The following is a 16,161-nucleotide window of genomic DNA, read 5'->3' as shown; positions in this document are numbered from 1 at the left end:
AACATCGGGGTGCACGGGTTCCACCGATCCTTCTCTTTTTAGGTCCCCGATCCCTTTGCAACGTCATCCATTTCTAGGAGCCCGTCCTAGGGCGCTCCCCGATGCTCCCCGGGGCCTGGTCCCACGGCTGCAGCTGGGCACGTGGGTGACGGTGGCAACAATGATGTCCAGAGTGAACATGGAGGCCCCGTTTCCAGGCCAGGAGTTCTGCATGTCAGCGACTTTAACCCTCCGAGGTCTGCACCTTCTGGACGTAGTTGTTCTCACGCCGTCCCCACTCTGCGGCCAGAGGGTGAGGGAGGATCACAAGTGGGCCGTAGACTCTGACGGACAAGCTTCACGCTCTGCAGGAGGCGGGCGCCAGGGTGCAAGGAAGCGGGTCCTGGAGGCGGGCATCATGGGGGCCAAGGTGACAGGGGCCGTCGCACCGGGCACTGAACCATGTTCCCAGAGGACAGCGTCGCCGGCTGCTGGCAGGTCCTCACGCAGGCTGGGGGAGTGACAGCTGGCACCCACAGTGCTGGTGAGGCCCTGCACACCGTGCTGAGCACAGATAACCCAGGTGACCCCCCCCAGTCCTCCTGACACCCCGGGGGAGGGAACACACCCGGTCCGCCCGTTGTACACAGGGGACAAACAGCAGCCCAGGACGACAGAGGAGCGGTCAGTCCCACCACAGTCGCTGGGGGCGGCCCACCTCTCCCACCGGGTGCCCTGCTGCCCCTGCCGGCGGCGACCCTGGCCTGGGCTGAGACGCCAAGGCTCTTCCCGACCTGCCGTCCTCCAGCAGCTGTGAGGCATGACACCGAGCCACCTTTCCACAGGGACTCATCACATGAGCCGAGAGCAACGCGTCTCATGTCCGGATTTTCGCTCGCCTGGTTCTCTCCCCCCTTCCTGACTCATTTCACTCACGGGAGTGCAGTCATGTTTCCTTCTAGACACGGCCTGTCCTAGACGCTTTCGTAAGGGAGGTTTATGTATAGGGAAGACGCCCAGCTCGGCTGAGCGTGCCTAACGAGGCCCCTAACGGCTGTGCTCCGGGAGCACTCTCCAACGGAACCTTTCTAGCAACGCGGGTCTGCAAGGCGGGGCCGCGTTGCCGGGCCTCGGGAACCTCAACTCGCTGCCTCTTCCTCTGTGCACCTCGACGTCTCCATCACCGATGAATGTTTTCCCGCCGTGAAACGTACTTAAATACTTAAATTGAGATGCGCTGTTTATTGTTTTCTGGGGATTTTCTCCCCACTTTTCCCCTGAGTTTTTAATCTCTGCAGTCACTGCTTTCGTGATGTGGTTACTGGTTCTCTTCCCGCTAAAGCTTCCTCCTGCTCCGCCTCCACGTCACAGAGTGGTCACAACACAGCGCGGGACACCGGGCGTCCCGCCGTGGCCCTGGCAGCTGGGCCGGGGCTGCGCTGCGAGCCCCTCTCTGGGAAGTGTGGGGAGAGACCGCCACGGGGCTGAGCTCTGCCGTTGTTGCCACGGGAGGACTGACATTTACCCAACTCGTGCTGTGGGTCTTAGTTGAAAACTTGTCACTTTTGCAAGAACAGAGGCAGAACAAGGTTTAATATCCGCCTGGAACTATGGAGTATTTGAATACTGCCTGTTCCTCTGTTTACTCTTGGGGACAACCAGGAGAATCGTGGGAAGTGAAACAAGGCACCCGCTGCGCGGCAGGAAGTCCTGTCTGTGTGCTCTCCCCGCCACTGCCGGGAGGCTGCGCGGTGGGCAAGGGGCGTGTCAGGCTGGGCCTGAGCTGTGCGGGGCGTCTCAAGAAGCGGGAAGCCTGTGCTCACGCAGTGGGATCTGCACACGACGAGTGGGGAGCTCACATCCAGCATGTGATCCTGGAATACGCCGGAACCCCCGACAGCCCGCCACAGTCCCGGTGACAAGACTTCCTCGGCCTGCAATGCCGCCTGCTGACCTCCGAACCGTCTCTCCATGCGCTTGGCGGGCAGGTGTCGGCCGCTGTCTGCCTTCCGTCCCTCACAGATCCAGTGGCACCCCGGGACGGAGGAGGAGGAGGGACCCAGGCCCGCTTCCCTGTGCCTTCTGGAGTGCTCCCCAGTCCCAGTGCACATCCTGAATCCAGAGGGCTCTGCCCCACTGCTCCCGCCCCCGGGCACACTGGAGCCCCCGCGTGGGTTCTGGGAGGAAGCTGGCAGAGTGCCGGTGTTCGGAGAGGGTGCGCCTTGTCACGGAGAGGCCACTGGTGCGGGCAGTCACCGTGCCTCCGAGGTGGGGCACAGCCGGACACCCTGCCGCCACGGTCAGCCAGGAATACTAACGGTGGGTGGGTGTGCTCCCACGGTCGGAGGGTTTGAATGTCTCCACGCCCCCGGCTGCGCGTGACCTGTGGACCGCCATTTTACTCTCTCTTCCCAGGTCTGCCCACGTGCACCCAGTGGACAGCCTGCTGCCAGGCCCCGGGCCCCTGTGCAATTTCGGATCGGCTTCAGGTTCAGCGCTAACCCTCCCGGCAGATGCGTCCGCCTCTCCAGCTGGCGCACAGCTGGGGCTGCCACTCACGCCCCGAGTTATACGGAGGCGGCAAAGCCGACCCACAGGGGCCCGGCCCGCACGGCAGCTGGGCAACAGTAGCGGCAGGAGCAGGAGAAGCGGCCAGGGCTGGGCAGCAGCACTGCCACCCGGCTGCAGGGCCCACGGGACATCCCCAGACGTGGCTTCAGGGTGGGCAGGTGCCCAGGGACCGGCTCACACACCTGCACACGGACCCTGTCTGATTCCCCCCAGTCTCCGACGTGGCTGGAGACCCGTGAGGAAGTGGGGTGCATGTGCCCGTGGGTGGGAGGTGCAGCCGGGAAGTCCTGGGAACAGTCCACCTGGGACCCGGTCTCGGGGGCAGGGGAGAAGGAGGAAGGACGAGGCCGCAGGAGATGCTTAGGTATCCGGGACCAGGTCTCAAGGGGACCTCCGAGGGGCTGTGTGCCACGCGCCTGAGGAGGGTCCGCCCCTGTGACTGCCGCACTTCCAGGCGGGGCCTCAGGCCCCCGGGGTCCAGGGCTGCATGAGAGAAGGGCGCTCACCCAGCCTCCCCGGCAGAAGGAAGTGTCCGCACGCCGGCCCTGAGGCCCAGGGCCCTGGGCACGAAGTCCGAGGCCAGAGGAGCGCTGGAGGTCTGCCGTGCGAACGGCGGCCAGGAACCGCGTCTGGGCGCTGTTTCGTGTGGGCAGCGTTTACACGCACGGGGGCTTGGATCAGCGGGCAACCGGGCAATGGCAGGAGTGAGGGGATTCATGCAGGAGCATCGCAGAGACGGGGGTTGGGGGGGGGCAGGCCGGCCACGGGGCAGGGCGGCTCACTGGCTGGCTGTGTGGTGGGGCGTTTCCCTGTTCCCCGCAGTCGCCGACCCTCCCTCTTGTGTTGCCGAAGCCACGGTTTCTTTAGGAGCTTTCCCTCTGTTTCGACTGTTTACTTTGTCCTTTAGATGCTACACGTGGGCGGGATCACATGGTGCTTGTCTTTCTCTGACGGTTCCCTCGGCCCCAGGGTCTCCGGGCCCGGCTGTGCTGCCGGCGCAAACGGCCAGATGTCCCTCTCTTTCCCCTCGGGAAGCGTGCCCCAGGAAGTGTACCCCGGGAAGCGGGCCCCGGGAAATGTACCTCGTCTCCTCCGCCCGCCCGCCGGCTGCTGGCGGGCTCCCGGGCTGCCCCTGCGTCTCGGCGGCTGCGAACTGAGCGGTGGTTAACGGAGGGATGCATAGATTCTTCCAAATTAGGGTTTTTGACTTCTTTGGGTCCATGGAAGTGGAATGACTGGGTTGTACGGTGGTTCCATTTTCACTTTTGTGAGGGAAACAGGACCTTCCTCCTGTTTTCCACGGGAAACGCACCAGTTTGTAAAGCACAGCACAGCACTGGGAACACAGGCGGCCATCGTGGTACCTGTGCATGGTGCCAGGTGGGCCCTGGGCTCACCGAGGGGACCACTGAGTGAGAATCATCAATGTCTCACCTGCCCTGGCTGCTGGGGCTCAGTGGGCTGAGGGTCAGCCTGCGAACCAACGGGCTGCCAGTTCGATTCCCAGTCAGGGCACATGCCTGGGCTGCAGGCCAGGTGCCCAGGGAGGGGCGCGTGAGAGGCACCCACCCACCGATGTTTCTCTCCCTCTCTTTCTCCCTCCCTTCCCTCTCGCTCTAGAAATAAATAAGTAAATAAAATCTTTATAAAAAGAATAAATGTCTAACTGCTACGTTGTACACCTGAAAACAGTCTAAGGGCCATCTGTAATTAAAAGTAAAAACAGAACCACAAGAGAAACAGGAATGTCCCACGTGACGGTGAGCTTCCCGGCAGCGTGTGGGGTTCCTGGTTCAAACCGATCGAGAAGAAGAACAAAGCGCTTTCTTGAAGCCGTCGTCTGAGACTGAGCTCAGCACCGGGCCGACAGGAAGAGCACGGCGTCGCCCTGTGAGCCACGACTCAGCGCCCGACCCCGCCAGCAGGCTCCAAGGTGCGTCTCTCCCTCGTGGGAGGAGCCGGGTCGCACATTCGCACCGTGGAGTCGATTCACGGAGAGGCACATTTGCAGTCGCTAATTACGGTAAACACGATAGACACAGCTTCCTCGCAGAAAGCTCGCGCGGGTGCGGCGAAGGCAGTACGGACGAGCAACACCCTGAGCGGGGAGAAATCTGTTCAAAATTCGGCGTGCCCAGTGCTGGGCAGATGAATGAAATCAAGACAAACAGCAAGAAAACAAAAACATTCATTAAAGCCTGACTCTCCCCACGCTGAAGGAGGCATCTGGCGGGAGAATACCAATGCCACTCACGGCAGCCCCCACAAAAGGGCATTCACGGAAACCGGCCTGGGCTGATGCCCTGACCGAAAGCTGCGTGACGTGAGGTGCAGGTAGGGGTCTCAGATGAGAATCCCGAGATTTTTCCAAACACGACTGAGGGGGGTTAATGACTTGCTTGGTTTCCAGCCCTTCAGCTCCTGCGTATTCATTCACTCAGCACGGTGGCTGAGACGACAGACACACTGCAGCAACGGAGTGCTGAGAATTGGATCCACCGCCCGACGCTTTCAGGGGGCGTGCTTCTCCCGGCATCCTCAGATGGGACAGAGCTCCGTCTCAGTGGAGGCTTAGTTTCGGGGGGCGGGGATCAAGTGCATGGGGAGCCCGGAAGAGCAGCCACACAGACAGCCTGGGCCTCACTGCCGGTGCCAGAAGATTCCGCGTCTGGCCAGAGGGCGGAGTGAACCGACATCTGTAAAGGAGGCGCGTGCCCAAGGGCCCACAATCGGGGATTCGACGAGGACAGGAAGCTCAGGACCGGAGGGTAGGGTGTTACGAGGTCAGTAGGGGACAGAGAGCTCACATCTCAAAACACAGGGAGAACGGAAACCGACACGTCGAGGGTGGGTTTGTGGCTGTGAACAGTGCGAGTCCACAAGACAGCAGAAGCGTCGTAGGTGTGACGGGGTCAAGCTCGGACCCTGGGGTTGGCCTGCCTGAGTCTGAGTCCTGTTAGCGCTTCCTCTGCCTGGCCCGGTGACCCTGGCTGGGCTCTGCACGCCGCCATGCCTCGGTGACAATATCCGTCACCCCACGCCCGCGATGCAAACACACACTGGAACTTCCCTGTGCCCGAGAGACAGTGAAAGCAGGCATGGTCCCTGAGGCCCAGCACCATGCCGACCCAGGGTAGGGGCCCCCTGCAGGTTGGCTGGGGCTGCCCCGACTGCCCCGACTGCGCCAGGGGCAACAGTGACCGGTTTGCCCTGCCCCACTGGTAGCCCACACGGCCTGGAACTCCGCTGGCCCAGCTGTCCGAGGGCAGGGACCGTCCGCCCCGCTCAGGAGCGCACCCCCAGTTCCTGCCACAGAGCGGGCTGCTTGTGGGGTCGGCAGTCAGTGACCCTATTTGCGAGAACGCACGTTTTGGGTTGTAAAGATGCAAATATAGCCCAGGCTTCCCTCCTGGACTTGACCTTCTGAATTACAAGCAGGTCAGCCAGACGCATTTCCAAAAGATCTGCAGAGAAGCCCACCACCCCCACCGGGAAGCCCCCCCGCAAGCCGTGCTCGATTTAGGCGGCACCGTCACGAGAATGACGGACAGACCAATGTCCACCGGCAGCCTCCCACCTTCCAGAAAACAGTGAGCGGCGAGCGGCACGCCTGAGCGCTTTCAGCCCCGGGTGCTAGCCGGCCGTGGGTCTCCACCCGGTCAACACCGCCTGCCTTTTCCTTCCTGCTCCGGCCGGTCCGCAGGCGTCTCCAAACGAAAAGGAGAGACGGCCAGCATCCCCCGATGGGATGCCATCGACAATGATACCGAAAGAGCCCCACACTGACTTCTGCCCCCCCCACCCCCAATGGGGCAACAACACCCCGAGGGCAGCACCGGCGTTACAGCCGGGACCTGTCTGAGCCGCGGAGCACCTGGGTGAGCGAAACAACAATCTTCAAACTAACGGCCGTTCAGACGGTTCCAGAAGGACCAGGAACACGGGGAAACGTGGGCCCCGAACTGGCGAGGCCACACTGCCGTGAAAACGGCTCCTCAGAGGCCGTCCAAAAGGCGCAGGGAACCGCGCCAGCCCACTCTCTCCCGCTCGCGCATGCACACACACGCCCACGGTGTCCTCACCGCCACCGTCCGCGGGTGGCGAGGGCCCACCTGTGAGTTAGTGTGAAATACGGCGGCGTTTGCAGATCAGGAAGTTTTACAGTGACACCCTACCTGCAAGGCACAGCACGAAGGATTGCAAGACCAGCAGTTCCCATGGCAACCTCATCTTCCGCTCCCGAGGTCAAAGGCGTTTCGAGTCCAAGGACAAGCGAACGGGACGGCTGCTGCTTCCAAGCCGTGTCCGACCTTGAATCTGTGGGGAAGAGGACACGTTACAAGGGCGTCAGGGGACGCTGCTCCTTGCGGTTTCTGCAGATTCAAGTTTACTCGCTACAGACCGTGTTCACTTGGACAGGGGCTCCCCAGGGGGAGGGAGGCAGCTGGGGTTACACATTGGAAACGGGCGTGAGCCCTCCTCTTTTCCGCAAATGCCCCGCAGGTGCCCAGGGAGACGGCCCGTCCCCCACGCAGACGAGAGCAGCTTCTGACGGGGTGTGGAGGCAGGGGAACCGGCTGGCTCTATGGGGTCCTTCCCAGACTCTCTGTCCCCGGTCCCTGCTCCTATCCGCCCTCCACGGAACCCACCCCCAAAAAGTGACCGCAGGGAGGCTGCCCGAGCACTAGCTGGAGTCAACCTCGGTGGCCCCGAAGGAGTTACGTGTGGGAAGGTTAGGAGTACCCCAGCGGCTCAAATGTTTTTTCTGTGTTCCGCATTTCATCTCTAAAATACAACAGAAACGTGCCACTCCAGGGCCCGCCAAGAGAAATCCCACCCCCTGCGAGTGGCTGTCTACTAGGGTGTTCGCACAAACCCGGAACAGAGGTAAGAAAAATAATTCTGTCCCTGGCGTAGCTCAGTGGATTGAGTGCGGGCTGCGAACCAAAGTGACGCAGGTTCGATTCCCAGTCAGGGCACATGCCTGGGTTGCAGGCCACAGCCCCCAGCAACCGCACATTGATGTTTCTCTCTCTCTCTTTCTCCCTCCCTTCCCTCTCTAAAATAAATAAATAAATAAATAAATAAATAAATAAAATCTTTAAAAAAAAAGAAAAATAATTCTTCCATCAGCCAGGAACCTTAACACTCAGGGGCAGAGGCCGGCTTTGAACCACAAGCCACAGAGCAGGCCGGCCGCCGAGGGACATGGGCATGGGGGGCGGGCCATTGGGGTCCGAGGGCAGGTGTCCCCGTCCCTGGGGTGGGCTGGGGGCCGCCAGGGGCGGCATCAGCCCGGGGCTACAGCGGCAGCTACGACTTTCCAAAGAAAAGTTGAACGTCGTTTTATATTTTGAAAATCTCCCAAGTTTTAAATGTTGTACATGAGTTCAGATCTTGTTTTTCTTTTTAACAGTTCGTTGTTATTGTACGTTCTCCCGTTATCCCCCCACCCCTCTTCTACCTCCACCCACCCACCCCCTCCGCACCCCACAACCACCACACTGTTGTCCGCCCACGTGTCCCTTTGTCTGTCCGCCCCTCCTGGAACACTGTGTGGGACACACACAGCCACAACACCCTCAGATGCCCATAGGCCGGCCGCCCACCGCAGCTGCCGCTCCCCTCCGCCCATGCCCTCCCCCACCCGCTCCTTCCCGCGTCCGTGGGGCGCCTTCTGCTCGTGGGACATGCAACTCAGGGAGGCGCTGGACCCCCCACAGGGGGGCCGCCAGCTCTGCCCTCACGGACCCCCTCCTCCGGCGGGGCAGGTCCCCTCCGTCTCGTCAAACCCACGCACAACGTGCCTTGCGGAGGGAGGAGGGACCTCGCGGCCGGGACACTTCATAAAGGAGAGGGATGCCCCCCGGCGCGGGGCGACCAGCAGGGAGCCTCTGGCTCATCAGTTAATCAGGGCGACAAGGAATCCAGGAACCCAAACTCGAGCTCTTATTCTGACCCCGATGGAGCTCGTTGCATGGCCCTGGGTGGGCTCCCAGCCGCATCTCCCTCTCCCTGGGATGGGGGGGGGGTCACGGGGAGCCTCACGGGGCAGTAACGAGCCGGTCTCTGGACCTGCACGCGCCATCACGGGCTGGATACTGCTGCCGAGTGCGGAGCCCAGGCGCATCGGGGTGGCCGGCGACCCACCGCCCCCACTCGCAGGGCCACTGTGGGCCAGTGCATGCTCGACCCCCCGGGCGCTGCGGACCACGCGGCTCTGAACCTCTGATCCGCTGCGGCGGCCGGGAGCGGGCGGCACCTCTCGCTGAGTGTGTCCGGATCCCCTTCCGACACATGTGGTGATCGGGCCCTTCCAGACAAACGGGATGCGCTGATCAATGAGATCTATTACTGTCTGAGGCAAGCGATCGGGGTATTAATAATTAATTTTGCGAGGAGAGCATCATCTCCAACCTGGGGATTGATCTGCAACGTTCAGTAGTTTGTCGCAGCAGTTAAATCGAGACGAGAGCCGGGTCCAATCACACAACAGAGCACCCCAAGCTGTGTGTGTCCCGCGAGGAGCCGCAGGCCGTGGAGGGTGCAGGGACCCGGGCGCCCTGCGGCCTCGGTGCACCCTCAGCTCGGGGCGGCTTACCTTCGCCGGCCAGAAATCACGGGTGCCGGCCGTGATTTGTGCGGGGTAGGCAGGACGCCGGCTCCTCTGAAGGGAGCAGAGATGCGTGGATCCCGAGTGGGATGCGGTGCAGGACACGCAGCTCCATGATTCCGGTTCCTGCCAGCGCCGGGAGGAGAGCCACCGGCGAGCTCAGAGTGATGGCGGGGGCGGGGCTCCCTGTGGCTCCGGCGTCCTCCGCGGGGACGGGGCGCAAGGCGGCCTGCTCCGCAGTTGCCCAGACCTTGCCCGGGAATCAGACCCATAAATCCCGGGTGGCGGGCGGGTGGGCGGCCGTGGGGTGAGGCAGGACTCGGCTGCTTTGTCGGGCTGAGCCAGGAGACGAACAGCTGAGAATCCCACCATAGATCCTTGCGCATCGCTTCTCGGAGCAAAACCCCCGTAGCCTCCAGCCCCTCAAATGACGCCGGCGCCAACGGTCACGCCCCAGACCCCGGCGAGCAGAGCGTGGGGTGCTGCACCGCTCTGTCCGGCCTCCTGGACGCGTCCGGTTTCCGACAGTCCGCACCAGGGCTCCCTCCCGTCGCGGTGGGGGTCGGCGCCCGGCTAAATTTAACCTCTGCCGGCCCCAGACGGCCACGGGCCGGTGGGCAGCCTGTGCGGAGGGGGCAGGGCGAGGGCGGGGTGTGCAGGCCTCGGGGTCCCAGGGGGTGCTCGCGCTGGCTCCTGGGCAGGAGGGGCGACCACACCGGTCCCCCCACCCGGTGCCGGCAGGGCACGTGGTGCGTTTACCCAGGACAAGGGACTGAGCACGCACAGAATGTCACCTGCTGAGCCGGGGCGGGGGTGGGGGTGGGGGTGGGGCGGGCTCTCGGAATGGAGGACAGTTTGACGTGAGCCTTGAAGGGGGCGAGAGAGAGAGAGAGAAAGAGAGAGAGAGAGGGAGAGGGAGGACCGCACACAGGCCCGGGGCTGGGAACTCAGAGGGTTCGCCGAGTCGCTGCAGCGTAGACAGTGGCAGGGCCAGGTGTGTGGCTCATGGTGAAACAGTGACCCTGACCCGGCCTCCCGGCTTCTGGAAGGCTCGGTGGGAACAGAGAGAAGGCGAGAGCTGGTCTTCACTAAGGACGGCCCAGCACAGCCTCAGGCAGGGGCCAGATCCCCAGACAGCCTTGAACGTGGATGTGAGTTTGGACTCGACTCTGAAGGCCAGGAGGGGGGCGGGGAAGGCCCTGACCACCTTTGACTTCCCCGTGTGGCGTCTGCCTTAAATTCCACCCCCAGAGGCACGGGGCAGCCTTGCCCCCTCCGCTTTCTGCCTCTCTCATTACTAAGTACCAGGTCCGTCCAGGAGCTGTGCGGCCATGTGCTATGAAAAATAGAGACATTTACTGAGGAAGACACAAAGTACAAGAAATGATGTACACAGGACAATGACACCTCGGTCCCCTTTAAAGTGGGCCCCCTGGGCCCTCCCACAGGTCTCCCAGTTGCCATCAGCTGCCCCGTCGTATTTTCCTGACTCTCACTGAGGGTCTGAAAGCTATTCCTTCTCAAAGGCGATTTTAGTTTGGGGAAAAGCCAGAGGTCACAGGCGCCAAATCTGGGCTGTTAGTGGGGCTGAGTCACCTGGGCGATTTGATCTTTCACCAAAAAACTCTACATGAGACGTGATGCAGGAGCAGATGCATTGTCGTGATGAGGCTGCCAGTCACCAGTTGCCCAGAGCCGCAGCCTCTGAGTCACCCGTGTAGATTCCGCAGAGAAATGTTCACACTCAGCGCAAAATCTGATGCAGATCTGTTGCTCTGCTCACTCAGTCACTTTGACTGCGACGGCCACACAGTACACACTCTCAGTGGCACCTACCGCCCCCACTGACGAGCACAGTGAAGTCGCCATTGTTCACACGTGTGCATTCCAGTCCACTCTCCTTGGCTGCCAGGTTACACTGAGGTCATACAAACTGTTCTCCGTATATCAGCAACCGGGCTGGGCTTTTCCCCAGCCGACTGCCCCGCACACGTGCGGTGGGAACACTGTTTCAAGGGCTCCCGGCAGCGAGACAGAGGGAAGGACGGCGGGCCTGGAACCCGGCACCCTGTCCTTCCCCCCCAGCCCGGCTGGCCGCCCGTCCTCTGCCGGGGGAAGGCTGCGTGAGTTTCGCAGACGCGCCTGCTCCCCTGTATCCTGGGGGCCGCGCCCTCTCCTCCTCCCGAGTGCGCGGCAAAGGTCGACGGACACGTGTTTTCGGGGCAACGCTAATCACTGTTGTCAGGACTGACATTCGCACCCACCCCGTGCAGACTGCAGACCCCACGAACGCGGGGGTCTTTGCGTCGGCACTGGCGCTCAGGAGAGTGAGGAGCGATGCGGCACAGAGGAGGCCGCCGACGCGCAGGTGGTATATGACCGAAAGGTGCCTTTAACGTCTTTTGTGGGCCTACCCCGTGCTTTCTTGCACTTGTTTCTCATTCAACCTCCGTGGCAACCCTGCAGCCAGGCATCACGGTCCTCTGCAAAGCTGCGGACTGGGGGATTCGCCCTGGGGGGCTGTGGGGCTTGGCCAAGGTCAACCCTCTAGGAATCAGCACAGCCAGCACTCGGCGCCTGTCTCAGGCTTCAAGCACAGTGCCCCTCCCCCCTGCTGGTGTCATCTGCCACCCAGTGGGCGCTGACCCCTGGGGACCCGGTGCGGGAGTGGGGTCCGTGGCGTCCCGTCCTCAGCAGCCCTGCAGACGCTCACCGAGTCCTGGTTCCTCCCGTGGGGCCCATGCCCCCCGAGTGTGTGGCCCTCCCCTCTCCCCGCTGCCCCCTGCTTCCCCAGCAGCGCCGTCCCCTCCACGGAGCCCTGCGTTCTCACCATGTGTCTGAGGTGGGTCAGCTCCGGTTCGGTCCCCCTTGCCCCCCAGCCGTGTCCCCCTGGCCTCACCGGCTCTGGGCCCCCCCAGTCTGCCTCCCTGATGGTCCACAGTGTCCACGGGGCTCGCCTCCCACATCACATTCCAAAGGAATCAACTCTCTCTCCCCATCAGCCTGATTCATGTCCGCACGCAGCACCTGGGGACCCGGGGGGCGGGGCAGGCGGCCTGGGCCTGGGTCTCCAATGGCACATCTGTGCCCCCCCGAGATCTCCCCCGGCCCACCACCGCCCTGCTGCCCCGAGAGCCGCAGCCTCTGCTCGAGCTCCGGCTGAGGGTCCCCGGGACCACCAGAGCAACACCTGGGACCCTTCCATACTCCCCACTGTCTGCCCAAGTCTTGTGTGTCTTCTGCAGTCAGGAGTTGGACAGACACGTCAGCAGAACACGGTGTCTTTGAAAGCCTGACAGGACGTTCTCAGGATGACTCTCTCTCCCCCAGCTCTGTGTGCCTCGCCCTTCCGCGGCGAGGCCAGAGGCCAGCGGGCGCCCGAGTGGAGCATTCACGGCGCGGACCGGGCGCGGGCCACAGAGCCCAGGCCTCATCAGGGCCCGTCCCACCCCTGAACCCCCCATCACATGGTGCCCATGCATGTGCCCCTCACCCCCTGAGCACAAGAAAGCACGAACTCTGTCCTGTCGCTCACTGTCCCTGTGACGTGCGGAGCGGCCGTGCTCGGGGCTGGGATTTTGGGAGGGCCCGCCCCGGCCCCCGGTGGACACTGGCGCGCTCTGCAGCGACGGTGGAGGGCACGCAGTCAGTCACCGGGGCGGCGGGGCACTGAGCAGGACCCAGAGCGAGGGAGAGACCCGGCTTGCTCCGAGAGCAACCTGTCAGTCACTGCGATGGAAGACGGCAGCCTGTCAAACCCTAATGTTCAGTCCGTCAGCGGGTGATTCCTGAGTGCCCGTTATTCAAATGGCAGCATGCAGAATTCAGATTCAAGGTCGAGGTCCACCTGCAAGGGCAGGGCCACCCAGCTGGGCAGACAAGACTCCGGACGCTGCAGGGCAGCTCACCTGTCAGCGGGCGGCGGGTGCAGCCCCTGCGTCCTGCGGCCACGGCAGCCAGCCGTGCCTGGGCGACGGGCACTCACACCCAGTCTTCGATCACAGTCGGTCCTAGGCTTCCCCTGGCACCGCCTTCCTCTTGGCGACAGACACCCCATTCCACCGCCCCCCCATGTGCCCCCCAATTCGGTGGGGATGGGAGGGAGCCGTCTGCAGGGAAGGGGACGAGGCCGTGCCACGGCGTTCCTCTCGCTGCGCTGCCTGGGACGAGCTCCTGGAAACAGGAGTGGAAACGTGCGGAGAGAAGCGGGCGGGGTCTGGGGGGCACGCCCAGACCCCACACCTGCCCCCCGAGAGCGGGTGGGGGAGCGGGAAGCCCTTCCCGGGGTCCTGCTCCTGGACGTGGTGGGCAGGCGGGCGGACGCGCTGCCACCCCGAGACCTCGTGGGAGAGGACCTGGAGGGCTTACTCAGCGAAGGTGGACACGTGTCCTCCTTTCTAATGACTTTCCAGGCAAAGAGCGTCTGTCCTGTGCACCCCCGCCAGCCAGAAACGCAGTGACGACACCAGGCAGGTGTCCTCAGCAGCGCAAACCCACCTGCCGGCACCTCAGCGCTCCCGCCCCTGAAGGACACTGTGCACATCCCAGAGCCCGCAGAGCTCGGAGCGCTGATTCTGAGAGACCTGTCCCTCCGGTTTCTCAGCGTGCATGCCCACCGGCAACCTCCTCTCAGTCACTCCTCACCCAGCCTTGTTCTTCGATGTGGGACCTTGCACTTCGCTCCCGCGGAGACCCTCCTTGCAGAGGCAGATGCGACCGCCGCCATCACAGCATGGCATTCCAGAGACCACGGCCGGCTTCCCGGCTCCGTGCCCCTGGGTACCCGCTGGGCACGTCTCTTCACCATAAAGAGAGGGGGCGGGGCCAGACGGCCACAAGGATCCCTGGAGGCCTGAAGGGCGTCACCGCGTCTGAGAGAGGGTGGGTATTCGGAAGATGTGTAATCAGTCCCACGAACCACAGTCGTGTGCCCTTGTCAGCCCCAGAGCCTCGTCAGTGGGCGACACCTCAGTCTCCCAGGCTGGACCCCCGTGCCCCCCGACAACTATCGGAGATGCAGCGCTCTGAAATTCTGTGCACCCAGCTGTTCCCAGAGACGGAACCCCGAGTCGCAGATGCCTGCCCGCTGTCCAGTGTCCGCCGTGCCGTCCCTCGTCGCGCTGCCCTGGGAAGCGTATCTCATCGCACGGGAACCGGAGGGAGAGGTGACGCACCCATGCACTCGCCCCGACTCTGGTGGGCAGCTGCATCCCCGGGGGAACAAGGCTCGGCTTTTCTTCTCTGGCGTGTGTCTCAGCGGCGGCGGGTGAAATGTGCTCGCACGGCTGCGGCTTGGTTCTGGGTCCTCTGCCCCGGTTTGCTGTGAGGAGGAGGAGCACCCAGCTCCCTGGACGACCTCTCCCAGCAGCAGACGCACGGACGCACACACACCGTGTCCGCTCGGTTCCACCGCCGTCCGCGCCCCGTTCTGGCTCTCGGTTCCGTTAGTGACGGTCCAGCAGAACCTGGCGCTGCCCGAGGTCCATTTCCTTCTGGCAGCCCCCGGGTCCCCCGGAGTTAGCGGTCTGTCCCTTGCCGCTGTCTGCTTAGACTTTCAAGAATGTATCACAAGTGTGTCCTCGCAGTCTGTCACATCCCAGGCTTCCAGTGCGTCCAGTCAAATGCACCTTGCGGTCCCCAGGTTGAATGGATACGTGTTTACCTAGAACCTGGGGATGCCGCACACTCTGCGGTTCAGTGGGAAAACCAGTGGACGCCAGTAGCCTTCTAGAGTCGTGCACTTGAAAACAGAGAAGCCACGTATGTATTCAAAGCTAAACTCACACGTCTTGTGTGGACTGTGTCATCATCCACTTACACGAGGCTTATATGTTTGGGAGGGTTTCGCATATGTAGTTAACAAGCAACGTAAAAGGCCACGATTAAACCATCCATGTTGGAGGCAATGGACTGGCGGAGCAGAATAAGGAAGGACTGGGGAGATGATAACGTGTGTTTACCCGGCACTTACTGTGTACTCAGTCTTTCATTAAAAATCAACTCCCACAGTCTTTCCAACAGCCCTTTTTTTTAAAAGATTTTATTTATTTATTTTTAGAGAGGGAAGGGAAGAGAGAGAGAGAGAGAGAGAGAGAGGGAGGGAGAAATATCAATGTGCGGTTGCTGGGGTTCTGGCCTGCAACCCAGACATGTGCCCTGACTGGGAATCGAACTTGCGATGCTTTGGTTCCCAGCCTGCGCTCCATCCACTGAGCTACGCCAGCCAGGGCTTCAAACAGCCCTTTGAAATGGACAACTATATGACGTTCATTTTAAGGGCTGAGTTCATCGCCCTCAGCTGGAGCTGACAAGCACCGGAACTCTGAGCGTTTCCCACCAGACTCACTGGGGCATACTCTACCCACAGATACGGATTCTTTCCAGGGTCAAGTTTAATGCGATTTCAAAAACGTATGCTGCCATGTAACCACCATCATGATTAAGATGTGAAACATCCCCATCGCCCCCTAAAACGACCCCTGAAAGCTTCTCCAGGAAAAGCCCCCCAGCAGGTGCCACGCCGGCGCGTGTCGGGAGGACAGGTAACTGCTGTGTGTGGGAAGGAGGGGTTTTCCTCTTAGTCAGACTTGCTTCTCAGAGGCTCCTTCCTTCCCACGGGAGGTCGCTCCCCTCCTGCAGGGACAACGGAGGGAGGTTGCAGCTGGAGACAGGAGGGCGCCTGGCCCTCCCTGTCCTGGGAAGACAGGGCTCCTGGCTGGTGGCCCCTCTCCTGCTTTGTCCAAGCGCATGTGTCCTGGGACCTTCTCCGGCAGACGCAACAAAATCCAGCTGGTTTGCACGTACAATGAAAATGTCTTTGCCTTCCCTCGGGCAGTTGGAAACATCGGCTTTACAATCACATGAGCCGCTCCGGAATCCCACTCTACCGTTTAGCTGTTGACCTTGGGCAGCTCGGCCGGCCTCTGTCAGCCTCGCTCGCCTCTCGGGTCCAGTGACAGCGCTGCCGCAGGCTCGCAGAGAGGAACCGGGAGGCGATT

General features: G+C 62.1%; 1 protein-coding gene across 1 annotated transcript in view; it reads right to left on the bottom strand.

The window, feature by feature from the left end:
• The window catches only part of CNTN4 (contactin 4), a 249,765-nt gene that overhangs the window by 222,840 nt on the left and 10,764 nt on the right, over window positions 1-16,161 (bottom strand). Inside the window, 1 exon segment of the mRNA XM_036030242.1 lies at window positions 6,726-6,867. Coding sequence (XP_035886135.1) covers window positions 6,726-6,780 — 55 coding nt within the window. The 5' untranslated portion in view covers window positions 6,781-6,867.

Source organism: Phyllostomus discolor, chromosome 7, assembly GCF_004126475.2.
Source record: "Phyllostomus discolor isolate MPI-MPIP mPhyDis1 chromosome 7, mPhyDis1.pri.v3, whole genome shotgun sequence".
NCBI classification, from domain to species: Eukaryota; Metazoa; Chordata; class Mammalia; order Chiroptera; family Phyllostomidae; genus Phyllostomus; species Phyllostomus discolor.
Note: the sequence above shows the minus strand (reverse complement) of the source record. Positions and strands in the feature narration are given on the sequence as shown.